Source organism: Chaetodon auriga, chromosome 12, assembly GCF_051107435.1.
Source record: "Chaetodon auriga isolate fChaAug3 chromosome 12, fChaAug3.hap1, whole genome shotgun sequence".
NCBI classification, from domain to species: Eukaryota; Metazoa; Chordata; class Actinopteri; order Chaetodontiformes; family Chaetodontidae; genus Chaetodon; species Chaetodon auriga.
The window spans coordinates 15832792-15857760 of NC_135085.1; the positions used below are offsets into that span (position 1 = coordinate 15832792).

Sequence of the window (24969 nt, forward strand, 5' to 3'; positions counted from 1 at the left end):
ACCATAACTCGCAACCAAATCAGTCTTTGACAACTCAAATGACTGTTTCAGTTTCTTGGCTCCCAGTGCCACACTCATATTAGTGTATCCCATAGGCTCCAACTATTTCATCTAATCACCTCATTTAAAATACTGTTGTGATAGCAATTTCTTAATCACTTGTCATGTTGTACGTATCATGTTGCAAGGCGTACTGCTTTTGATCGACAAAAGTAGTTAATTAGATTTAATCTAGCGATCGACAGGGTGCCACATTAACAGAATCCCCAAATCTGATAGAAAACAAATGCAATTATTGTTAAGAAACTGGAAAGCCTGCCCACACCCGTATCCTAGGACCTTATCATTAATTGTTCACGGCATGGAGGATTAATTTTCTTGTATTTAATGAAGAGATTATTAAACTCACCAGGTAAAAAATATAAACAGTGGCAGTTTGATTTGCAAAAGCAGACGAGTCTCTGTGTAAAGCCTTAATAAAAACAGAACGCAGTCATTTGCAAACAAACTAGATTTACCAACAACGGTTTTACAAAGTGTTCCTGGGCGCATGTAGTAATATCCTTTATACAATCACGTGTTCACAAAGTGGTGAACCTTGCTCCATCTTCGCTCATGAACGACTGAGCCTTTCCAGGATGCCCCTTTCATACCCAATCATGATACTCTCACCTGTTACCAATGAACCTGTTAAACTGTGAAATGTATCGTGTTTGAAACGTGTTGCTGCATCAAACTCAGAATAAGTTGATGTTGATGAGGTTAATGATTAAATATAATCATCTTTGTACTGCTTAAAAATTGAGTATATGCCAAAAAAAGAGTTTATCACGTTCTATTTTATTTTTGTTTTACACAGCCTTCCAACTTTTTTGTAATTGTGGTTTTATACAGTATACACTATTTATCTTAGTATACTGTCTTTGCAGTTAGTGTACAAATATATCAGCATACTTAACTGTTTTATATCAACAAGAAATGATAAAAATTGTCAGTCACACAGTAACTTCTGAATGTATTTGCTAACCAAACTTAAACACATCAGGACATTAAATTGATTTTCTACGCTCAATCTGTATTTTTTGTTTTCTAAAGTGTTCACAAAACCTTTCTATTTCCTTTGTGCAGTTCATTGTGGGAGAACTGTATATTGATCTATATTTATCACCTAGTTGCATTAGATAACCAATAAGATCTGAAGGATATTTTCAACTAGAAATAAGACCCACTCAAGCGGTGTAGTGCAATCTCTGAAATACATGAAGACACATTTACTTTGGAGTTTCAGAAACATTATGTAAACACAGTTTATTCTGAATGTCAAAATGGCTTTGCAGTAGATCAAGGTTTGGGTAAAGTGTGTGGAAGGAGAACAGGGTGATGAATGTTTAAGACCAACTACACAACATTACTTTGTAATGAAGTAGAACAAGGCACGAACACATCTCAAAGACCTTTGATGATTGGATGTTGAGAAAAGTACCCCCCCCCCCCCCCCCCCCCCCCGCCTTATCTGTTCTGTGTTTGCAGTCATTGTGTTTGTGGGTTTGTGGGCTGGAATAAATGTTTACCACACGCCATCCGGTTGCCTCTTCATATGAGTTCATTATTCCGTTACAGGTCCCATATTGTAGAAAGTGAGATTTCCACATCTTTTCATTTTTATAAAGCAGCAGCATAAAGTGTCAAAACAGTCAGGACTTCCATAAGGCTGTGATGTGCCCTCAGTATAGCCATTAGGGGTGGGCAACATGGCCCAAATCTTTGATCACAGTTTGTAACTTTGTATTGCATAATGCTAAATGTATCAGTTAACAGTTAAGTCAATTAAGAAATGGTTTAAAATAACCATACATATATTTGATTATCCTCTTCTGCAATAGGGGGGCATTATCGTGTCATGTGAGAATGCGGTAAGCAGTCCTGCTGCTCAAATCACATGACCTTGAGAGCCAGCTGGATTGCTACATTAGAGCAGAGACACGAAAGCCGTTTTCTCATATAAACTCTGGACCACGTCTGCAGAATCACGTCCAGACTTTGTTCAGAGTTGCTCTTTTAGCACATTAATCTGTGTCAAGATGCATTCTCGCTAACTGGAAATATTCTGTTTGGTTTCGGCAAGGGATGGCGCCCAGGCAGAACGATGATGACTGTTTTTGCATTGATAGCAATACTACATGTATGTATTCAAAATATCAAAGAAACAGTGAATATACAGGCAAGCAGAAAAGAGTAGGAGGCAGCTACACTCTGTACACTGTGTAACAGGGTAGCAGCGGATGCACTGTGAATGACCTTGTGTAAATACGGCTTAAGGGATAGCGTGGTTGCATGGTATATACCGTCATACCACTCAACCCTAACGGCTGTGGTTGCAGAAACACCTGCAGGGCTGATGTAGAAGGGACAAAAAACGGAGGGCAGTGCCTGCTCAGGCCTGTGCAAGCTGACCAATCAGAGAACGCTGGGCTTTATGGGAAGGAGGCCTCAGAGGCGCTGCAGCAGTGGTCAATATGAGAAAAATAATGCATTTTTCTAAACATTAAAGCATGTAAACATTTCTTAGAAGACATCCAAAATAAAAGTATGAACCTGAAAATGAGCATAATATGGAACCTTTTCACCCCACCAAGAACAATTTCTGAAAAAAAAAAAAACACTTGACAATGATTATATCAAATATATTACCTTTGTAATTATTCTTGCTTTGACTTGCTCCACTTTAAAACTCATTCATTAGGCCATTATTGCTTTATAGTAAGTTACATTACACTGATATTCCAGAACCCGGATTGGTAGTTTAACTGTAACAATAAAAGTCAAGACAGAGTAATTACTCAGTTCAGTAAGGTATCAAAGAGATTTTCCCTTTGACGACAGTTGGCAGCAGTTGACCTCTGTGGTTATCATGATTAACCAAGACATTTTTCTGGAAAGTTACAGTTTGGTTCAGCTGTCGACTTTTCCATTTGCTATTTTCATCGTTTTGAGTAACACAAACACAAACATTCACTCACGTATGCTGTACTCAGGGTGACAGAGACCATATTTCAAACCAGCGGCACATAAAACCAAAATGTTTGGTTTTTTGTTTTGGTTGAAAGGAAGCCTTTAAATCTCAGAAACGGCTCAGAAACCACAGCCACCAAGAGCAGGAAGGTGTTTAGAGTGAACAAGGAGAATCTGACAAAATTCATCAGATCTTGTGGGAAGAACCGCAGGCGTCCAATATTTTCTGGATGACATCTACCTTTATGTTACCTTCCAGAGCTCGACACAGCTTCCCGATCGTGCAGCCAATGCTCCCCTCCTTCATTTTCCAACGATCCAGCATCTGGTGCACCATCTCTGGTAGGCCATCGCGGTAAAAGTCATGGTCAATGGTCTCTATTTCCACAGCGGTCAGACCCAGTCGCCGCGCGCAACGCTTCCACTTGTTGCCAATGTTTTCCCTCAGCAGGTCCAGGTGCTCCTCAGTCACAGCATGGTCCTCTAAATGACACAAAAGATACATCTATTAGGGCAACTATTTGTGGAACTGTAATGAGAAACTGTTTCAAGGTTAATGCTGACCGTTGAACTAGAAACATACTGTATGAGACCTGCTACATGAAAGAAATATTCCCATGGCTTACCATATTTCAGAATGGCTTCTTTGATGGGAGAGTTAGCTGAGCCGTTAGGTTGAGACAATAAACTATGGGAGGAATCATAACTTCTGATACTCATCGTGTTGTGGCTCCCAATCTGGATCCCGCTGGCATTCTGAATGAAAAGAGATCCTGGAACAAGCCCAAAGCAAACACACATAAACACAATCTCTCCAGTCAGAGGTGACAGAAGCAGCTGTGAACACCTGAGGCATCTCGAATTTACTGAAGGAATGCATCATCAAACTGACATGTTGGTGTGTGTACCTGGATCTTGTTGCATGCTGCTCTTGGAAGGGGCCAGGAGATGCGCAGGGCTGATGTCAGGAGCAGATGTATCAGACACTGGGTAAATTGGCCAGGACTGCTGGCGGTCAAGGTGGGAATGTGGATGTTGCTGGTTTAACTGTGGTAGACAAGAAGTGCTGGCAGACATTGGCAGTGGGGATGGAGTAGCTGTGGAAGAGTTCATGGACTCATAGAGACCAGCAGTAGGACGATACCATGCCTCTTCCTGGCTGGTGGGCTGCACCGGCTCAGCTTTCGTCCAGGAATGGACAGAGGATACATAAGAGTGTCTGTCTTGTTCTGGATGGCTTATGGCGTGATCTGGTGTGTTGAAGATTTGCAGGAAAGGATTTGAGCTGCTGCGCTGGAAGGAGTTGGCCGCATCAGGCTGGTTCTCACAGTTATAACTGCCATGTTTGTGGTACTGAAGCTCCCGATCCAGTTTCTCCTCCAAATCTGAAGAGCTGCTAGCTGCCTTTGCATCCGCCTGCAGAGACATCCTGGATGGCTCATACTGGATGTCATGCATGTCCTCAATACTGGCTTCAACTGGCACAGATACACTTCTGTCTGAACTCACCAAAGGAGCTGGGCAATCTGCAAGGTAAGGAGCTAAGTTAAAGAAATAAAGTTCCTCAATCTGTTCAGAATCAGATCTAACTTTCTGAACGTAAAATACCTGGCGGACATTAGAGTGTGTACAGTATATCCAGGCCATAAAGATTACCAACAGTGCTCACCTGCCAAAAAACATTCATGGGTCAGTGATAAAGATTTCATCTTCTCAATAAGGTCGTCTGGGCCTTCGTATAAACCCTGCATAGAAATGACAGAGAATCATGACACAAAATACTCTACGTATGTACCTTTATTTTTACTTAAATCTACTTCTTAGTGTCTTTATAGACTTACCCTCAGTTCATGTAAATCTTCCTCCACATGTGGTTCAAGATTTTCCATGTAGAACGGAAGGAAGAGGTTGTAGCTCTCTGCAAGAAAAGGAAAGAGGAGGGAAGCGATGAGAAGAAAATTCACAAAATAAACTGAAGGGTTCAAATGACTGAGCGAGAAATTCAAGGAGGAAAGCTTCCCTGTCATGTTTGTGCAACACAGTTATAAAAACAGTCGATTACAAAAGCAAAACCCTGTCACACTTACATATTTTACAATTTTTTTTCAAGATTCATAAAATGTTAGGACCCTCCTGCATACCTAAAATATATTTATATATGTTTGCGGAGAAGAACAATTTTAAATATCTTAGGTTTTAGGAGCACCTTTAAATGTTGGCCGCTGCAGTGGATTGTGATCCCAGCACCTCTTCATCATCTGAATTATCTCTGAAGGTGTTTCGTCTGGAATAAGGTCTTCTGCGGGTCGGTCACCATTTCGGACACACTGACATATGTGGTCTTCACTTCTGGCATCTGAACAAAGAAAGGACACTTACTTTGGTTGTCTGTGGGCACTTATTATTTTGAAACAGCGCCTCACTGTTATTCATGGATAAAATGTGTCCTGTTATTTGATCCTGAGCCTATTCTGGCATCCCGACTCACTTGCATATGGCTCTTCCCCAGTGAGGACGACCCAAACCACAATTGCAAAGCTGTAGACGTCAGACTTCTCAGTGGAAACTGTGTGTATGCTCTCCAGGTGCTCGGGGGCCATGTAGCTCAGCGTGCCGGCACATCTCGCCGCAGTTGATCGGCCTTTACGACTCTTCCTGCGAGACTCCTCCTTTGTGAGTTTGCTCCATGTCTGGCAGGTGGCCAGGCCAAGGTCTGCAATCTAGAAAAAAGAGAGGAAAATATACTGAGATTACCATGATCGTACATCCATTCTGTCTGAATCATAAATATGTCATGGGCTATAGTGTGTAATATACCTTGATGTGAAAATCCTTGTCCACTAAAATGTTTTCTGGCTTGATGTCCTTGTGTATGATGCGTTTCTCTATGAGATACACCATCGCTTCCAAAATCTCTACAATGATTCTGCCCTTAAGGGATAGTGGCACAGAGACCTAGGAACAGGGAGAATTTAATGTATTAATCCTTCAGTTCATAAAAAAATACCATAATATGAGTTATTTAAGGCCGCAAACTACAGATAAAAACCAGTGGAACAACTTAAGTTACAGACATGAATTCTGAATCTTTCATTTTTCGGTGTGACCACAAAAAATGTAACGTGCTGACCGTCTGGAGCATGACCAACAGGTTGCCTCTGGGGAGGAGTTCCATGACTAGCGAGCAGTCGCTATCCTCCATGATCACACCCAGCAACTTGACCACCCGTTCGTGGTTCAGGCTTGCCATGATGTTGCCCTCCTCCAGCAGTGACCTTTTACTCTCCCTGTAAAGCACAGTAAAAAAAAATGGTGAGAGTCAACCTCACACAGCTGATCTGATGTGCCAGTGCTTGTTTTAAGCAGATCAGAGATCAGTCATGATTGACGGATCCATATTAGTCTTTGCCGATGTCATTATATAATTCAGTTTTTCTGCTGGCATCTGTGCCACCAACTCAGTTCCACACAGTGAAGTGCGGACTGATGTGCAGGTATCATATGCGAGAGATACCGATATCAAATGGGGTTTATTCTCCAGCTTCTACATTTCTATCTATTCTTGTTTTTATGTTGATTCGATGCCTCTTTGAAGGACTTGGTGCACATGATTTCTTTTGTTACAAAGCACTTTGAGCTGCAACTCTTGTATAAAAAGTACTACACAAATAAAATTTAAATTTTTATTATTACTATTATTAGTAGTAGTAATACTAGAAGCAGTTGTATTGGCAGAGAAAAACGTTGGACCGCTGCACTCCTTGCAGGACATTTAGGGAATCTCACGTTAAGGCTGCAATAAAACTGTGAATGGAATTTCTTTAAGGGCTGTAAGTGTGAACAGTCCACAGACATTAAATGTTGTTGTACGCCATCTGAAAAACGGATGTTTGACGTACATCCGCATTTCAGATGAAGTGTCTCTCGCCTCGTCTCGTCCTCTGTACATGCGTTTTGGGAGATGGACACACATTGATAAGACGCCAAACTAGGCTTACAAATTAATTTACACATGCAACATAATTCAATCAAATTCAAATACTATTACACAGTAAATTTACTTTCTATATCCTGTCATGAAGGAGTCTCGTTGAATTGTGTGGGGAGCCTGAAGTGTCCTGCCGGGCACATGACTCAAATTACAGTCTGGCTGATGGGGAATACCCTGCGAAGCCCACACAACAACAGTTACACACAGAACTTACTCGTTGCGAAGCGGGCCTGTATATATTGTCTTCAACACCACCTGGCCGAGGGTTACATGGTAGCACAGGTAAACTTCTCCGAATCCTCCGTAGTCCAGCGGCTCTTTTTTGATGAGATCAGTCGATCTCATGTGAAGTGAAGAGTGTGGCGCGGTGGCCATCGTTACCTGTTTACAAGTCACAATCAAACAGCTGAACGAGATGTACAACAACTCAGAAAAACACCCGTAAAGAGGCTAAAACGTGTATGCTGTCAAATACAGCAGAGGCAAATATGCCGAGGAGACAAACTGAATGACTGAAGTAGCGACGCAACCATCCATAACTTTCAAAACACTCCGACAGGCTGAGGACGTGAGCTAGCTTAACGTTTCCAAACTTTCGGAAACAAGACAAACTTCGCCTTCGTAACATAAGCCTAACCCGAAAACCAACATTGTACGCCCAGTTCGCTTTGAATTGAAACAAAAATTGGAGTAAAAGTGTTACCAAAATGTCCTGTACAATCCAAGAGAAGCACTTTGTGTGTAGTTCCGGGATTTCCTCGAGGCCCCAGTTCAAAAGCGAAACCAGACAGCTGAGCAGACGTAAAAACTACAAGCAGCCTCACAAGTCGATAACAGAGCAGGACGGCTAGCAGCTTCAGGGGTTTGTGGCTGAAAAGGCCTAAAACGCGTTCCAGAACAAAACACAAAACGCTTGATGTGACATTTAGTTGCTTTCGTTCTGACTTTGTTCGTTTTATTTCGTTTTTATACATATAAAACTCCTCTGAGACATGACCTTTGTAAATCTTGTGGTGCTTTGTCGCCACCTAGTGGTGAAATCAAATATCGCAGACTGAACGACCTTGCATGCCCGTTAGGGCTTTACCTTTGCCCATGTGAAGTTTGATGGAGACGCTAATGCACTGCTCTAGTTCTCTTTACCTCCACACAATTTTCTTCTAAGCAGCATCTGTCATCCAAGAAAATACATGTTTTACAGAACCTAAAATAATGGGGAACTAAACTATAACAGCTTAGATATTTTTCATTAAAGTTATGTTCTGGCCTGACAAAGAAAAACAAAAACAAAACAAAAACCAGATTCATTGATAAAACAAGCGTTTATGTGAAACTAGAGCGGGAAACCACCAGAATTGTAAAACTCTGACAGCGTAGGCGATGTATGACATGGAGGCCTACATTCTGGGCAGCCTATCTGTGAACACCTACACTATAAATTCCTCCTTTTGCACCCTAAAGCCACAACAAAGCAGTGCCATATTTACCTGTCTTATATTGTTTGGTTTTCTGGTTTACAGCTTTTCTCTTTCTCTGTTAATCATGTTTGTTGCTTGTAATCATCAGGTTAGTCGGTAAACTTTCCGGCAGTGACAGTTTGCCACGTATTGAGCACTGTGGTATAATATTAAACAGACAAATTGGTGAATGGAATTGCCTCATTTCCATCAGCAATTACAACTGTTTGATGAATGATCTTTAACCTATGGATCAAGCGCTCAGACCCCTTTTCATTATGGGTGCCTTATCAGTCAGCTTTGGCAATAATTGTTTACAAATATTTTTACAAATTATGCATCCACCAGTCATAAATGAGACACCATCTCTATGCACTCAACCAGCTTTATTACAAACAGCATGAGTTATTTCAGGTATTCAACTGGCAGTATTAGTTTTTAATTGAAGCAAGAATCATAGAAACACTTTCATGGAGGAACAGCAATGAGGAGTCCTCCCATTCAAGCTGTAGTCTGTTGGTCACACACTGCCCCACACAGAACAACAACAGGTCCTCAGGAAGTTAAACCAACTGGCGCCTGCGGTGTAAATGTGCAGCCAATGTGGGGCAGTGGGGAGCAGTACTTCCTGTTGATGTTGTTAACATGATGATAATGAGTGCAGAACTGCCAGGTGCTATCCTTTCTCTGTGACAGCACCACAAAAGCTCCTGATGACCGTCGATTGCCTGCCCCAGTCATCTTACTGCTTTTCTGCTCAGCTGCCTCGCTCTTGGCTAGAAGAGATGTAGTTGATGGAGCTAGTACATCCCCGGAGGTGATGGTGTGCTGCAGTGGGCTGGGCTGAGTGCCCTTCTTGGCAGCGAAGTAGTCATCTAGCAGGGTCCACGGGAGCTCCCCAGCATAGAGTTGAGTCCAGGTGGTCATTTTCACTGGTGGCACCATTGTCTGTTTCTTTCCCTGAGGTTTGACAAGCTTCTCAATGGACTTTGCCCTGAAGTCCATTTCTGGTGTAGCCGTGCTGACAGCTGGCTCTTCTTCTGGTGTTTGGCATGACCCTTAGGCACGGGTGATGTCTGGACAGCCCTTTCCAACGGTGTCAAGTCACAAATGATGCTCTGATGGTGGAGAGGGCGACCGTCCAGGGTGCAGGGAAGGTAGAGGCCCTGTGTGTGGCTGGTGTGACCGATCCTTCCCATCTCCTCACTGCCTCTGGAGTTGTTTCTCCACTTCTGAGAACATCCTGGTGTTGAGGGGGCGGTCCTTGGTGCTCACCCATCCTTTCCTCGTTTGGGCTCATGCATCAGCACAGGAATTTGGGACAAAGAGGCAAAATTACTCTCCTACACTCAAGTTTAGCTCGACTCTTCCTCTGGTGTGAATTTACATATCTGACACTTCCTCACTGGATGATGGGTGGAGAGCACCAAAGTCCACCAACTTTATTATTAAGACCCTGAATAAAGGTTATTCGCCATTCAAAAATGAGGCAATTGCCATCCCTGAAAACCTCCTCCTTGTTAATTTGCATAAAGTCCAAAGGAATGGTGTCCTTAAAGCATATTACTGGTATATTTATTACCATGATATCTCACTTAATGGTCATCTATTAGTGCAGCTAATAATCTAATCTTGTTGAGGATGAAGACAAAGTTGATATCTAACTTCTGCCACCTTTTCTTTATTAACTACTGTCCATCTCGCTTCATGGTGGCTCATTATATTCCTATAGCCAGATATTTCCACACAGGCTTGGCTAATTTTGTTCTGGTATGTGTGGACAGTCTGTTGTAGTTTATTTTAGGGTGAAGTATTTGCTGGCATCAGGCCAAGGAGGAAGGGCTATTCATACTCTCATCATGTATAATCTAAAAGCCACGGTTCGGTTTAGAACCGCACCTGGATCACCTGCAACACTTGAATAATCCTCCCTTGCAACGCCAGGGTCCTTAGATGTGCTAACTACAATTCCCAGCATCCAACGCGGGCAGCTCCGGCAGCAGTGCTCTGCTCGCCTGGACGCGGAGCTGCAGCATTTGCACCCCGGCCGTGCAGCGGGTTTGGGAAACCGTCGAGCCGCTGGATGAGCGTTTTCAAGCGGCGAAGGGGGGGAACACGGCGTGGCGTTTGTTTTCGGTGTGGTGTTTCAGACGGGGGCTTTCAGCATGGGGAACGGCATCAATAAGGTATGATCCCCATCTGTTGCACGCGACTGGGGCTGAGTTCACGCACGAGCGGTCCTCGAGGTGATCTATAGATGCGGTGTTAGGCATCTTCAGTAGAGTCTTTGCGATGCTTCGCCGGGAAAAGTTGTATCTGCTCATTAGTTTAACGTCATTCTGTAAGTGTAGACTGAAGGAAGTGGTCTGACAATGAATATTTACCTAACTGACATGTTTCACCTGAGCTTTTCCTTATTTTTCCTCGTCACGTGATGTCAGGTTTAGGCTGCGATTTCTAACAATCGCTTCACATATTGAGGGTGTCATTTGAGTCAGCTGCTGTAGCATCTCAGTGCTGTGTATCAGTGAAGCTTTCATCATGTCTGCTCCAAACTTCTACATCTGTGTCCTTCTAGGTCCTACCTGACCTGTACTTGGGAAATTTCAAAGGTGTGTCTCAGTGTATTTTTCCTTTAAATGATTAGATTTGGTTGTTGCATATGACAGCCTGTGTCCATGCTTGATGCTTGTGGTGTTATTTGTCCATGTCAGACGCAAGAGACCGAGAACAGTTAGCCAGAAACAACATCACACACATCCTGTCCATTCACGACAGCGCGGCTCCCATCCTCCAGGTGAGAAACTCTGCACCTCCTTATACATGACACCTGTGCCCCAGTGTGCACCTCACATTTCCTCTTTAATCTTTAACAGGGCTGCAACTAGCGATTATTTTCATATTTGATTGGTCTGTTCATTATTTTCTCCATAAATCAATTAGTTGCTTGGTTGATAAAATTTTAGAAAATGGTGCAAAACGTCCATCAAAGCCCAAGATGATGTACTTGAGTGTCTTGTTTTTTTCTCAACCCAAAGATATTCACTTTGCTGTCACATAGGGGTGAAGAAACCAGAAAATATTCTCATTTAAGATGCTGGAACTGCAGAATTTTGACTTTTTCCCCCTCTTAAATAACTACTCAAACCAATTAAACGATTGCCAGCTCTGATGGGCCCTGGCTCGTCTTATTAGTGCACATGATCTGAGCACTGACACCGTCCACGAACCAGTTTGTCAGGTTGTTCAGGAAGAAGCTCCGTGCTGCTGCTTCAGCAAACAGCTGCAGGTCCCAGCGAGAGTAAACAACAAGCAGGGGACTTGTTACTCGTGATTGTTACGAGTATTGTGAACTAAATGCCAGTCAGCAACAGTTGGTTAGGGCAGTGTGCTGAGCTGTGTGGGTTTGAGAGTAGGCGGTTGTTCTTGCTTCAGCCGGTGTGGACTGTGCAGTCTCGCTTCATTCTTCTTCTTCTTTTTTTCCGCTGATACGAAGTTTCTCTAATAGCTGCACAAGTGGAAAAAGCTGCTTCTGTTCCTGGCGATTTTAAAAAGAGCCATGCCTAAATCTGACTACAAATCAGCTCAAAATTGCCTGTTATTCGTCCACATACAGGCGCACACAGTTTGTTTGCCATCTGCAACACGCACATGAAACCTCTGCTGATTTGTGACTGCTGACAGGTAACCAGTGTACTCTGTCCCTCAGGAGATGACCTATCTCTGCATTTCAGCAGCTGACCTGCCCACACAAAACCTGTAAGTACCAAAATGTGCAGCCCAGCAACGCAGCACAGAACAATGAAAGGCTTAGGCACAAAAGAGAGAGAGCACCACATCCATTCGAGGCTGCGCCGTGTGGGTGTCTTAGCGTCGTTTTCTTCAAGCCAACGTGTAAATGATATGCTTTCACGAGCTCAACCTTTAATTCTGAACTTATTGCCTGACTGGATCACAGCAGCTCGGCTGGATTCTGCTCTGGGTGCGCGGCTGTTCTTACATGCACGCACACACACACACACACACACACACACACACACACACACACACACACACACACGCATGCAGGTGTTTTTATCCTGACCTGCATGTGTCGACAAAGGTTAGCCAGGTTTAGACACACGTGATCGAATTTGCCATGGCCAGATTCATATTCGTCTTTTAGCAGGAAGGAAGTCTCGCAGCTCTCATCTGCAGCTTTAGCATCATGGTTGGTGCTGTGTGTCTATTTATGCATGCCCCTTCACCCCTGCACATACTCGTACATAGACATACATACACACACATATATATATACACACACATACACACACATACATACATGCATACTAATGCCCTGTCACTCTTACTGCCCACCTCTTAGTCTTTTTCACACTGTGAGGTGTTTGAAACATGAACCATGAAACATGACACCGACTCTCTCAAACCTGAGCCGAGCAAACCCTCAACCTGATTTGTCCAGGATAAGAAATAAAAGGGTTTGATAAGTCAGGTGCAAAAACATACACACCACAGCTACGCACACACCAAAAAAAAAAAAAAAAAGAAAAACCTCACATGTACACTACCAGTCTTCCTTTAGACGCATGCAGGAGCTCTAAGTGTCGGTGCAGACAAAATAACAGCACGTAGCTGCAGTTCTTACAGCAGTTCTTGCTGTGTTTAATGTGGTCATGGCCTATTATAACAGTTTTTTTTCATGCTCCACAGGACTCAGCACTTTAAAGAAAGTATAATCTTCATGCACGAGTCCCGTCTGAAAGGAGAAGGCTGCCTCGTTCACTGGTGAGGGCCGCTTGTCGTGTCTTTGCCTCAAAGCTGGATTCAAGGTTGCTGCTTCACTAACTTGACTGATTTCCTTCACACATCTTACAACCATAGACATGTTGAGTGTAAAAGCGCAGTTCATGTAGAGCTGAAAAAAAAAAAAAAAAAAAAACTGAGATCAGACAAGCACACGAGTGAACCCATGTGTAACTGCTGCGCAGAAGAGATCGAGTGATAAGCGAAAAGCCTATTCTTGAACTTCCCAAAACAGGGTACAGTAACACAATACAATCACTGTGTGTTTGCCGTGGGGTAGCTGACCATATGTTCACAGGGGAAGGTTATATTTGGTTAAACATAGGGTCTTCTCAGAAACACAGGGGAACAAGATGCTATTTATAAGATCTGCGTTGCCACTGCTTTCTCTTTGCTGCGCTTAATCACCAAGGAATTCAGATTTGACTTCAGTATGTAGCGTGTAAAGTGGGAGTCACGTTCTACACTGCAATCCACTTACTTTACCACATAATTCTTATATTTCTTTCTCTGTTCACCTGTCACTGTCTGTGCTCTGGTTGGTATTGTCTAGACTGTCACCTGCTGTAGATATTTAATCTGATATTTATCGCTAAAAATAGTTGAGCTATTTTCCGTAACCTCCAGTTCTCCTACGGTGTGTTCACATGCACATTAGTATCCTGATTCGAGTCCAGTTTTACACATTCAGGATATGACATTTACATCTTTCATATATTATTCATCTAATTTTCTCTTTTATCTTTAATGTCAGGGTGTAAACCATCATTACATCGCCCATGATGTGTGTGGTTTTATTGACTAACTATTGCGACTCCAGCTGCGGACACGTGTGTGAACATGGCAGGGAATGATCAGAAACCTGGAGAACGTGTTTACATGCTACAGTGTCACAGTTTCTGGTGTTGAATATCTGTTTTTCTCAAAACCAGGATAAGGCCTTATCTGCATTTCTGAAACCAGGATGTGCAAAACTTAACCAGAATACACTCAAAAAAAAAAAGGATCATAATGATAACAATGTGGAACTAAAGCACTTGGCCCTGCAATCGACTGGCGACTGGTTCAGGGTGTAACCCCGCCTCTCGTCCGTTGACAGCTTGGATAGGCTCCAGCCCCCCCGCAACCCCGAAAGGGATAGGCGGGTATAGAAGATGAATGAATGAATGAACTAAAGCACTTCACACTTGTATCTAGTGTTGAGAAAAGAATATACTTATCATGAGTTTTAATTAATTCCGGGCACCATACTCTTTGTCCATCCCTTGCTTCTTCCAGTTTGGCAGGCGTGTCCCGCAGCGTCACCCTGGTGGTAGCCTACATCATGACGGTGACCAGGCTGGGCTGGCAGGAGGCGCTGGCTGCAGTGAAGGTGGCCCGGCCCTGCGCTGGGCCCAACCTGGGCTTCCAGCGCCAGCTCCAGGAGTTTGAGGCCACTCAAGCTGATCAGGTGAGTCTAGGAGCTCAGCGAGGGTACAGTGGAGTACGAATGCTACAGAACAGACATGAGTATACTGTCGGAATCAGTATTTTGCATTTAGTAAAATTGTGAACTGTTTTCTGTTCCTCTAGTTCAGAGAATGGCTGCAGATGAAATATAAAGACAACCCCTTCAATGATGAGGCCGACATACGTGACTTGCTTGTCAGAGCTTGTAAAGTTAATAGTGAGGAGGTGAAAAAACAGGCATCTACCCCACCTGGAGGCATCTGATCAGATCATTCGATGAGATACTGTGTGATGCTTCGGTATTCTGGAACTGTCTGGAAGTCTAATGTGCTTTGGAGCTCACTAAAGTCATCATGAATGGCCCTCTAAATATCACGGACATGAACACTGGAAGAGACCATTAATATGTGCAGTGCATATGAATTTTTCAGCATTGATGGATGGTTTTGGTACTGTTTTTTTTTTTTTTTTAATTTATTTATGAATGTTGTGCACCTTTTTTGTACCGTGTCACAATGATTTCAACGAGTGAAATAAAAGGAGGTGAAGTCAAGCGTTCTGTGAGCTTGTCAGTAGGTGGGCTGATGCACTGAAGGTGACAAGACACATTCTGTTCTGTGTTTACATCTCTGTTTCCTGGTTGTCTTCCTGTTTGTCTAATGTGCAAGGGAGGTCATGCATGGTGACATCAAAAACACCAAGATCACATTCTTTTATCGCGCTGTCTCCTCAACAGTTTAAAGTGTCTTTAAAACATTAGAAGACATTCATTTCACCAGGGTGAGATATTACATACAGAAATCTCTAACGCTGTAGATGTTTTGGCATATTCATGGACAGCCACTGGGGGGCAGTGATACTAAGAAAGTTAGCTAATATGCACAGACTTGAATGCAAGCATGTGTCTTTTGGACTTCATGCCTCATCAGGACATGACAAAATGAGGACGCTAAAGAAATCTGTAGTCAGCAGTTGGCATCTCAGTGGAAATGAGGTCGAACTTTTGAGAAAAACAATAATATGTGGGGGGTATTTCGGTGTCGGTGATGTGCACAGGTGATTGTTCCATTCCGTCCCGGTGTCTGCTCAGGGTGTCACTAGAGGGATTCCCCACCGCAGCGCCGTGTGGGCGCAGAGTTTCACAGAAATGAGCGCCCCGCTGCTGCGCATCTCCTGCTGAGCCTCCGACAGGCTCCTCCCTGTCACAAATCAAGATGTGATCACATTTAAGAATAGGACACCGACGGCTTGAAAACAGATTTCAGCGGGGGAGCTCGCCCGATCAAAGGTAAGCGGCAGCGGCTCCATTTTCAACATCATAATGAATAAAAACTTGATTAATTGGTTGATTAACCCCCAGCAGTTTCACTCACCTCTGCATCAAAGTAGAACTTCAAGATAACATTAAGTCGGTGTCATTAAATCTTATTAAAGTTAAATTAATGTTTTCCTATAGAGATACCATTAAATTTAAGACTCATGATGAGCTGTCATGAGCGTATATCCAGCGTGCATTGTAGTTGAGTTAAAACTTTCTCTTTAATTTAATGACTGGTGGAGTTTCTCTTCATGCATGTCTCAAATGAGTCACAATACTTTTCTCTGACAGAAATGGAGACAGTGATAAACGTGATTAAGACAGTTACCCACTTCAACCTCCATACCCTCACGCCCTCCCTTTGTGAATGAGTATGGCCAAAAGTGTCAAAACCATTTCTAGATAACCAGATAAAAATGTTTTTAAAGTGATTGCTAATATTACAGCTGCAGGGGACAAGTGTGACTGCAAAGCAATTTTAACCAGCAGTTTTGAAGACGATCTCAATACCACTTATTTAAATGAGTGACTCTTAGAGAGTGTCAAACTACAGCCCCATCACCTTTACATGCTTTATTTTATTTCACTTTGCAGACATGAACCTGGATGAGGACAGCGGCCTGTCAGTCAGCTGCGGCAACGGCAAACTGAGACAGTGGCTGATTGATCAGATCGACAGCAGGAGATATCCCGGCCTGATCTGGGAGAACGATGAAAAATCCATCTTTAGGATCCCGTGGAAGCACGCAGGAAAGCAAGACTACAACAGAGAGGAGGATGCTGCGCTCTTCAAGGTCATACCCATCCCACCTGTCTTCTCACACTGCACACGCTGCATTTTAAGCACTGTTGCACATATAAAATGTAATGCGGTTACTCTAAAAGCTGATTTAACTCGTGTCTCCATTCAAATTCTTTGTACATATGCATGAGAGGAGGTGCAAATGACTCTATTCACTGTTGTTTCAGGCATGGGCAATGTTTAAGGGAAAATATAAGGAGGGAGTCGACAAGCCAGATCCCCCCACATGGAAGACCAGATTACGCTGCGCTCTTAACAAAAGCAATGACTTTGATGAGATAGTGGAAAGAAGCCAATTGGACATCTCAGAGCCCTATAAAGTCTACAGAATCATTCCAGAGGAAGCCAAAAAAGGTACGTGTATGTAAATATTACACATAGAAAATGCACTATAGCTTGTGAGAATGACAGCTCCCTGCATGCGGTGACAGATGCAACAAAGTGAGGCGTGAAATAGTTTATTGGTTGAAAATTTGCTAAACGAATCTAAAGTCGCAGCAATGGCTCATTTGCATGTAGTGCTGCATTTCACAAAGCACCTCACATTGTTTATAGACTATTAACATTTTTTTTTCCTCTACACACATATGCACCACTGCAGCTACTCTGATGAGGCAGGAAGTACAAAGGAAGCCAAAGCATGTACCAAAAGTCCGTAGTGCTTTTTTTAGAGGGCTTCGGTTACTAAGTGCAGCGTGCACATAACACAACCCCACGACCTCCAGCCTTGCATAACTAAGTCTCTGCCATCATACAACAGTTTTTTGTCACACCAGAACGGTTCTTGCTATCTGCACTAACGTTTAATTCTCGAAATGAACAAGACTTAGGTTGGCCCCTGGGCCTCCGTTGCACTCACTCTGCAAAGCACCCTGTCACTCAAGTGAGAACAGCAGGACCTCACAAGAGCACAAAACATATTTGCAGTTTGAATTACGTTAGTTGGGTTTATTGTTAATATGTACAATCAATTCTAATGATGTTTTCTTGTGTTATAGTGGACAAACAATGTCTTCATAGCAAAGCATGGCCAATATTCTTGTCCAGTTTTCTAAAAAATGTATTGTTGTTTTTTTTACATTTATAGGCATGAAGATGAACAACATGGAGGAGACATCGTCACATGTAAATTCCCTGACCTATATCCCTCCATATACGTCTCTACACAACCAGGTCAGAAGAGTGATTTTTCGGGTGCTGCGTGCCACAGCATCAATCCACAGTGACTCCAAATGTCTTGGTTTAACGACACTTTCTCTGAGTGACCATCTCTGCGATCTCTGCTCAGGTACCTGGTTATATGCTTTCCCAGGAGAGAAGGGACTGGAGGGACTACCCACCCCCAGAACAACAACCTCTTCCTCCTCCACATCACCTCGGGCCACACGCAGAGGTGCAGTATGGTCAGTGCCACTACCCGTCCCCGTTCAGCCGGGCTTGGCCTGGATCACACGCAGAAAATGGTAAGATATGAAGAAATGCACATCATGGACACAACATTTGGATCTTAAAACATATTGATAGATTTAGTGTTTGTCTCTATATTTAAGTGTGACTGTAATGCTAAGCAGATATGTCTTCGTAGACTAGAGACCTTCCATTTCAGTCGAGTCTTTTCTTAAACAAACGTGTTTGCACAGTGTGTGTGGTTGTATGTGTGTATCTTTATGTGCATATATGTGATGCCCTTTCTGCTGTTTACTTTCTATTTAAAGCACTGTGAATTGCTTTTTACAATATGCATGCTGGTATGTGCGTATTTATGTGAATGCATGCATGGATGTTCTTGTTTACTGGCACTTTTTTGCTGTTTTATTTTGCTTTTTAATATAAAGCCCTTTGAACTGCTTTTGTATGAGACTGATTGATTTGAATAGGCAGTATGATATAATGTTAACTATCATCTGGTGTACAACTTCTTCTGCTTGCTTTAATGCTTTTTTTTTTTCAGTTGTCACAAATATTATCCAAATAATGCGTCGATTTGCAAACACAGACACATAGCTGTGACATCCTGTCAGAGAAGTCAGGCCTGACTTGGAATAAAGGTGTTACTTAAATGATGCAAAATACAAAAAGCATTTGCCATCAGGCTGATTTGTTTCATTGCGTAATGCTCCGATGTATGAACTGAGGCCTTAACAGGTCATAAAGCAGTCATCTTTGATGTGTCGGTAATTTAAAATGCTACATTAGATGCTTTCTAATGTACTTGTCACAATCCTTCACGTAGTTTAAAGTGGAATTCAGTTCTTTAAAGTGGAAACTCCCTCCATAAATACAAGTTCAGGGCTGTTCTGTTCCTAACTTTGAAGGAGCGAACAAAGTTAAGTTTAGGTGATTGATACCCATATAAAAGCCTTACATTGCATCGTTATAGCAATATTAAGGTAGAAATTACAGAAATTAATTGCAGCAGTTGTACGTAATACCTTCTATGTAGATCAAAACATTTTGATTTGATCCTCTCATGCACAAAGAAGAAGAGCTAGCCATAAAGTCACTATTGGAAGGCACTAGTGACTAATTAAAAAATTCAACACAGTGTATACTATCTATCATATTGAAAGGACAAACGTGCACAATCCCCATGGATTTAAATGCTGCTGTACAGTACAGTATGTGCAGGCTGAGGAGAGGGCAGGGCTGAAATAGCTGGGAAACACGCAGTGGTTGATTCAGCAGCCATGCAGCACCGATCTGTGGTCTGTGCAAAAAGAAGTGCCACATGTCTGTGTGGACGTCCTGGTCGTTTGAGTTCGGTTGTTTTTGTATGTGACTGGAAGGTGTGAGAAACTTGACCTGGGATCTTTCACGCACTCTCTGCAGACTTGCTTTTGTTCCAAATTAGACTTCAATGATAATTAAAAAAACAATAATAATTAGGAATCCCGTTTCACATTCAATAGTCTAATTATGACCAGTGTTTACTTTATTCTGCGCAGGTTTTCAGCTCTCCTTCCACACCTACTTTTCAGAGTCCCAACCGCCCGTGTATACAATGGACCACAACAATGCTATAACAGGTAAAGAATCTTCTCGGCTTCATTTTAAGACATGCTCGTTTTTTGAATAGGCCCATACTGTATTTGCATACACAGATAAGAAACTACAAACACCTACTTACTTCCCTATTCTGAGCAGCAGGTCATGATAGTGAGTGGTGAGGTTTCTATAATCTATCACATGATCATAGATTACAAAAAAGAGGGTTAAAAAGATGCTTGAAACGATAGGAGAGAAGTGTGTTATACTCTGCTTGTCAAGATTACTGAGAACTGAGTTTTATTTAAGTTTGACCTTTCAGGGCCTCCTTCTGCTGACAACGTTTCCTACATCTGCTAAATCCTCATGTCCTTCTTTCAGATTTCAGCCTGCATGTGTCCCTATACTACAGAGAGTCTTTGGTGAAGGAGGTTACCACCACCAGCCAAGAGGGTTGTCGGATCACTTCTTCTTCCTCCTCCTCACCATCCTCTTCCCCATGCCCAGAGGACAAGTTTCACAGCGGGGCAGAAATCATCTTTTTTCCGTTCCCGTACCCCGAGTCTCACAGGCAGGGTGCTGACATGCTTCCTAATGTACTGGAGCGTGGGGTGCTTCTGTGGATGACTCCTGATGGCTTATACGCTAAGCGCCTGTGCCAGGGACGGGTGTACTGGGAAGGACCTCTGGCTCCATATATGGATAAACCCAACAAGCTGGAGAAGGAGCAGCCATGCAAACTGTTTGACACCCAGCAATTCCTTATTGGTAAGCATCAATATGCTCCTGTAGCACTTGGTGCACACCTGCAGGTTTGGATACAATGACAGAAACACCTGTGCAATGTGATGCTGTTCAATATATACTCCAACTAAAAGCTGCTTTTGTTTGTTTATCCTTGTTTATGATTTTAACTTTTTGTCCAGAAGAAGTATCAAGCTACTTATCAAGTCTTTTTTTAGTTTCATTTAGTTTCATTTTTCACAAATACGCCTCAGACTTTAGAGTCTGCGCAGCGTACGACACACTCTAACCTTAGAAAAGTATCAATATGCAGCTGACTGGGTAGAGCCAATTTGAACTGCTTTATATACAGTTTGGTGGTTTGATCTGTAGTGATGCATCATATTAGTATAATATAGCATGAGATGGACCATCCTATGGTGTAGATTGTTTAAAGTAACAGATTTGACTTTCACTGCTTGAACTACTCGATTGCACTGATAAGCGCTCCTCTTCAGTTATTTACTGTATGACGATGGTTGTGGTCATGCCGGTAATGGCTGTGGTGATGATGATAATAATGAAGGCACAGCAGCAGGTGCTGTTGTTGGGTAAGTCCCTCTCAGTGTTGAGATAGCTCGAAGAAGCTAATCACATTCACAGCAAGGGGCCAAAGTGTGTGCAGTCCCCACCCACCTCCTGTGGTCCACCACACAGCATGACAGGATGGTGTTTTCTGTGCCATTTCACACCGAAATTTCCATCATCCTCATCAGTGGTTTCCAGAAAAGTCATTGTGATTCGGGAGAATGCACTGTGAGCAATTTGGCCTTTTTAATGTTTCTTTCCTGTGTATTTTGACTGTGACACGCAGGAGCGTGTGATGAATAGCACATGGTTGGTTGTTGTGGGTAATGCAACCCTCTCTTTTCTTACTATTCTTCTTCTTCCTCCTCTTCTCTCAGAGCTTCAAGATTTTGCCCATAATGGCCGACACTTACCGAGACACCAGGTGGTGTTGTGTTTTGGAGATGAGTACCCCGACCCACAGCGGCCGAGGAAGATGATCACAGCACAGGTACCAAGACACTACAAAACTTAAGCTGCTAAATGGATGCGTTTGAAAAAAAAAATAACGTAGGAGCTGTTACATTCTGAGGTCAGTCATTAATAATCTCCTAATAATACAAAATACAGTAACAAGCCAACTTATGAAGTCAAGACTGAGTTAAGACCTGAATCTCACTTTTTGTTTCTGAGCGTATTACACCATATTAATGTGTATTTTCTGTGAAAACACTGCACAACAGAGCTTAAATAAAACCAAACCATTGTAACAAACCATCACCCCATAACCACAGGTGAGATAGCCTCAGCTAGCCTCAGCTAAAACTAAAGCTAAATTTACTGCACTGAATATGAACTGACATGTTAGTTAGTCAGGGAGTACACATAATTAAGTCAAGCAGCAGCTAAATCCAATTATTGATGAGGAAAAAACCTCCTGCTAATGGTAATTAGCTTAGCAGATCTCAGTGACTCTCTGACTAGTTGAATTCATACATACAGTGTGGTTAAGCTTATTTCATATATATGGACTGTAAATAATCAAATTAAACTTTATTTTCTTAAAGAAAGTGGTTAAAATTGGCAATAATGGGGAAAGAAGTGCAGTATATACATATTTTAGATGGGTTCTTTTTGGGAGAAATTATCAACCTGAAAAGAGATCGTTGTTACGCAGTTTGCTAGCCAACCTAAACACCTTTTTTTTCCAAGTTCACTGCGTCTTTGAGTACTGCACTCTTCCTTCGTAGGCTGCAGGAGGACAACATAATTCAGCTGACAAATTTCATTCAAAGACCTGATTTCGTTTTAGGTGGAGCCAGTGTTTGCCAGAAAACTGGTGTTCTATTACCAGCAGAACAATGGCCACTACCTGCGGGCTTATGATCACATCCAGGAACAGAACACAACAATTGACTATCCTTCCCAGAGACCTCTGCAGCATATTCAGGAGTAACAAGCACGCACACACACACACACACACACACACACACACACACACGGGAAGGCATGAATGTGAATGTAAACCACTGCCTGTTTATCACCTTGTGATTGCACTGCTGTGTACTGTAAATGATAGAAGCCGTCATGGTACTGGGGGGTAGAGATGGGGAAGACCCTGTTGTTTTCACTTGCACACCTATGCGTCGTAGTCTTTGTGTCTGTGACTGTGGAGTAATGTTCTTTTTTTTCTTCTACAAGTATTATTGTGACAGTGTGAAGGATGCGGTTTGAGGGTGGGGGGATGAGGGGAGCGGAGGGCGACTGAGACAGGAAGTACTAGCACAGGTGCACAGGAAGAATGGCCCCTAAGACAAACACTGATATGTCAAAGGGATTAAAACAGAGCATGAATGAATACTGACTGTGTTATTATTTATTGTGTTGCACATAGTAATTAACATTTGCTTAGATGAGCAAGTGAACAGTCAGCAGTATCATTGCTTCACCTATTATAAACCTCAATTCCAGGTTTAACTGCAAAAAGCAAAAAGCTACGACTGGAATGTGAGAGAATCTGATGTTATCACTGGTCTGGCGGTGCAGGAGAGGAAGCTCTTATCATAAATTGTTTACCTCTGGGCAGCTGCATGTATTGCAGGACACACTTATTCAAATCAATTCCCTTGAATCTGCCCAGCTTTTTAAAATATCTGAATCTCTTAATTGTCAACAAAAATCACAAAGCAGTTTGTAGGAGGTAATCAAGACAAATGAACTCTTTTGCTTGCAGCAGATGAAGTTACTGACCCAGCTTGAGTTTTGATAGTAATTTCAAGCCATTCAGGGTTCGTTTACATATGTATCAAATGGTTGTTAGTTGTAGAAATCAAAGTTTTAGATTAAGTTACAAGTGTAGAAGCTTTTCAGACATTTATTTTAGTTTGTGTGGATAAAGGCAAAGCATAGAATTCTCCACAGCAGTGGTTCAGTGCCTGTAACAGCACACGATCAGCGAGCAGCTTGGGCCGCAAGGTTGGCGTTATCAGACAGGGTGGACTTGACGGAGGGCCTTGACCCGACTGGACTGAAGGAGGTTGAATGGAAAATTCACACTCATCCCGTAACTCGCAAGGAAACCTTACCTGTTCCTCTTGACCTGAAACCAGCGGCCTCACAAATGAGAAATAAAACTACCTTTGTGGTCTAAATGCAAGTTTGGCCAGGGAGGTTCCCATGTCTGAGAAACTGTAAGAGGTTCACATGCTGGATGCAACATCCCCACAAAAGCTACCCTAAGATCCCAACAACCCTCGAATGTGTGTTTCATAAAACATAGAAATCCAACAGCAGGAATAATGGAATTCCTCATGCCGCTGATGCTCTAACAGCTGATGCTGCAGTGGAATGGATAAAAGTTTTGTTATGTCTTTCTTCTGTAGTCCAGAGTTTCGATTTCTGCATTTACTTCCTTCACGCTTAAACCACATCACTTTCACAATGGCTTCAAAACTCCGACCAAAATCACAGACAGGAATGTTTGTGTGTGTGTGTGTGTGTGTGTGTGTGTGTGTGTGTGTGTGTGTGTGAACCATAAATCCTTTCCCCCTCAAACATCTCGTCAGTCCCCCTGGTTCTCTGCTGGCTGAAAACTTTTGTTTCACATTACTTCTCAGTCAGAAACTTGACTCACTCAGAATCAATTTCTAATTGGGAAAATGTCCTCCATGCACATGTACAGTGCACCGTGGTGGTGAACACTGTATGTGTTCGTGTGTGTGTGCGTGTGTGTGTGGGTGGTTGGGTACATGTTACGTGTCACACAGTTGCACTATTACTGTTATCAGGAATTGACATTTATGGACTCAGGATAAAACATGTGACTCCCCCACCTACAGCATCAGTGACTCAGACACCCACAGCCTTTTCATATCACACTTTACAGTTACAATCAAACATTCAGAGCAAGCTAGCGAAGAAATCACCAAATAAGTGTGCATAGTGAAAAAAAAGTTCTCGCGTTTTGTACCATTTTTCTGAATACTGTCAAAAACTGGAGGTTATGAGGAGATTGATTAATATAAAAGTGTCAAATGATTTATTTTGAGAATAAAGTTATCAGTCTTCCATTACTCATGTCTGCTGTGCTCTTTTTGATTTATAATCAAAGGGAGAGAGAATGAGAGTCATATTTGGTAAGAAAAAGACAAAAAAAAAAAAAAAAGCATATTTGCCATGGTGTTTCCCCCTCTGCAGGAAGCCACATCATTTGTAGTCAGGCTTCAGTTTTTCCGCCCGTACGAGCCGTTACTCCAAGCGACGTGGCCTCAGCCTTTCACTCGAAGCTTTGGAACGGACGGTTTTGTCACCTAAACATGCCCCAAACATCACCTAAACGTTTTTTTTGTGTTTTTGTTTTTTT

General features: G+C 42.5%; 3 protein-coding genes across 4 annotated transcripts; 2 read left to right on the top strand and 1 right to left on the bottom strand.

The window, feature by feature from the left end:
* Positions 1–1219: 1219 nt before the first annotated feature.
* ripk1l (receptor (TNFRSF)-interacting serine-threonine kinase 1, like) lies at positions 1220–7790 on the bottom strand. Its single transcript, XM_076746046.1, has 11 exons — positions 7707–7790; positions 7218–7384; positions 6143–6299; positions 5830–5967; positions 5501–5732; positions 5219–5368; positions 4854–4930; positions 4682–4757; positions 3921–4538; positions 3639–3785; positions 1220–3495 (listed from the first exon to the last, which is right to left on the bottom strand). The coding sequence occupies exons 2-11, from the start codon at positions 7376–7378 to the stop codon at positions 3200–3202; spliced, it is 2052 nt and encodes a 683-aa protein (XP_076602161.1). The 5' UTR covers positions 7379–7384; positions 7707–7790; the 3' UTR covers positions 1220–3199.
* A 2646-nt stretch (positions 7791–10436) lies between these two features.
* On the top strand, positions 10437–15258 carry dusp22b (dual specificity phosphatase 22b). The gene is made up of 7 exons (XM_076745678.1): positions 10437–10646; positions 11039–11072; positions 11175–11257; positions 12170–12219; positions 13171–13245; positions 14542–14713; positions 14836–15258. Exons 1-7 carry the CDS (start codon positions 10626–10628, stop codon positions 14974–14976), a joined length of 576 nt encoding a protein of 191 aa, XP_076601793.1. The 5' UTR covers positions 10437–10625; the 3' UTR covers positions 14977–15258.
* A 532-nt stretch (positions 15259–15790) lies between these two features.
* irf4a (interferon regulatory factor 4a) lies at positions 15791–24627 on the top strand. 2 transcript variants are annotated; one of them, XM_076745676.1, is made up of 9 exons: positions 15791–16000; positions 16625–16824; positions 17000–17186; positions 17920–18005; positions 18121–18295; positions 19778–19858; positions 20199–20585; positions 21506–21618; positions 22420–24627. In XM_076745676.1, exons 2-9 carry the CDS (start codon positions 16627–16629, stop codon positions 22561–22563), a joined length of 1371 nt encoding a protein of 456 aa, XP_076601791.1. In that variant the 5' UTR covers positions 15791–16000; positions 16625–16626; the 3' UTR covers positions 22564–24627. The 2 variants fall into 2 exon arrangements, with proteins under 2 accessions (XP_076601791.1, XP_076601792.1); XM_076745677.1 differs by lacking the exon at positions 15791–16000 and having other exon boundaries at positions 16428–16824.
* Positions 24628–24969: the final 342 nt, after the last annotated feature.

Coding starts and splice junctions, on each gene's coding strand:
- irf4a (XM_076745676.1), top strand. CDS start 16,627: ATGAACCTGGATGAGGACAGCGGCCTGTCAGTCAGCTGCGGCAACGGC. Junction 16,825..16,999: donor AGGATGCTGCGCTCTTCAAG/GTCATACCCATC, acceptor CTGTTGTTTCAG/GCATGGGCAATGTTTAAGGG. Junction 19,859..20,198: donor CCACAACAATGCTATAACAG/GTAAAGAATCTT, acceptor TCCTTCTTTCAG/ATTTCAGCCTGCATGTGTCC.
- dusp22b (XM_076745678.1), top strand. CDS start 10,626: ATGGGGAACGGCATCAATAAG. Junction 11,073..11,174: donor GTACTTGGGAAATTTCAAAG/GTGTGTCTCAGT, acceptor TGTCCATGTCAG/ACGCAAGAGACCGAGAACAG. Junction 11,258..12,169: donor GCGCGGCTCCCATCCTCCAG/GTGAGAAACTCT, acceptor TCTGTCCCTCAG/GAGATGACCTATCTCTGCAT.
- ripk1l (XM_076746046.1), bottom strand. CDS start 7,378: ATGGCCACCGCGCCACACTCTTCACTTCACATGAGATCGACTGATCTC. Junction 5,369..5,500: donor TGGGGAAGAGCCATATGCAA/GTGAGTCGGGAT, acceptor TTCTTTGTTCAG/ATGCCAGAAGTGAAGACCAC. Junction 4,931..5,218: donor GCAGCGGCCAACATTTAAAG/GTGCTCCTAAAA, acceptor CTTTTCTTGCAG/AGAGCTACAACCTCTTCCTT.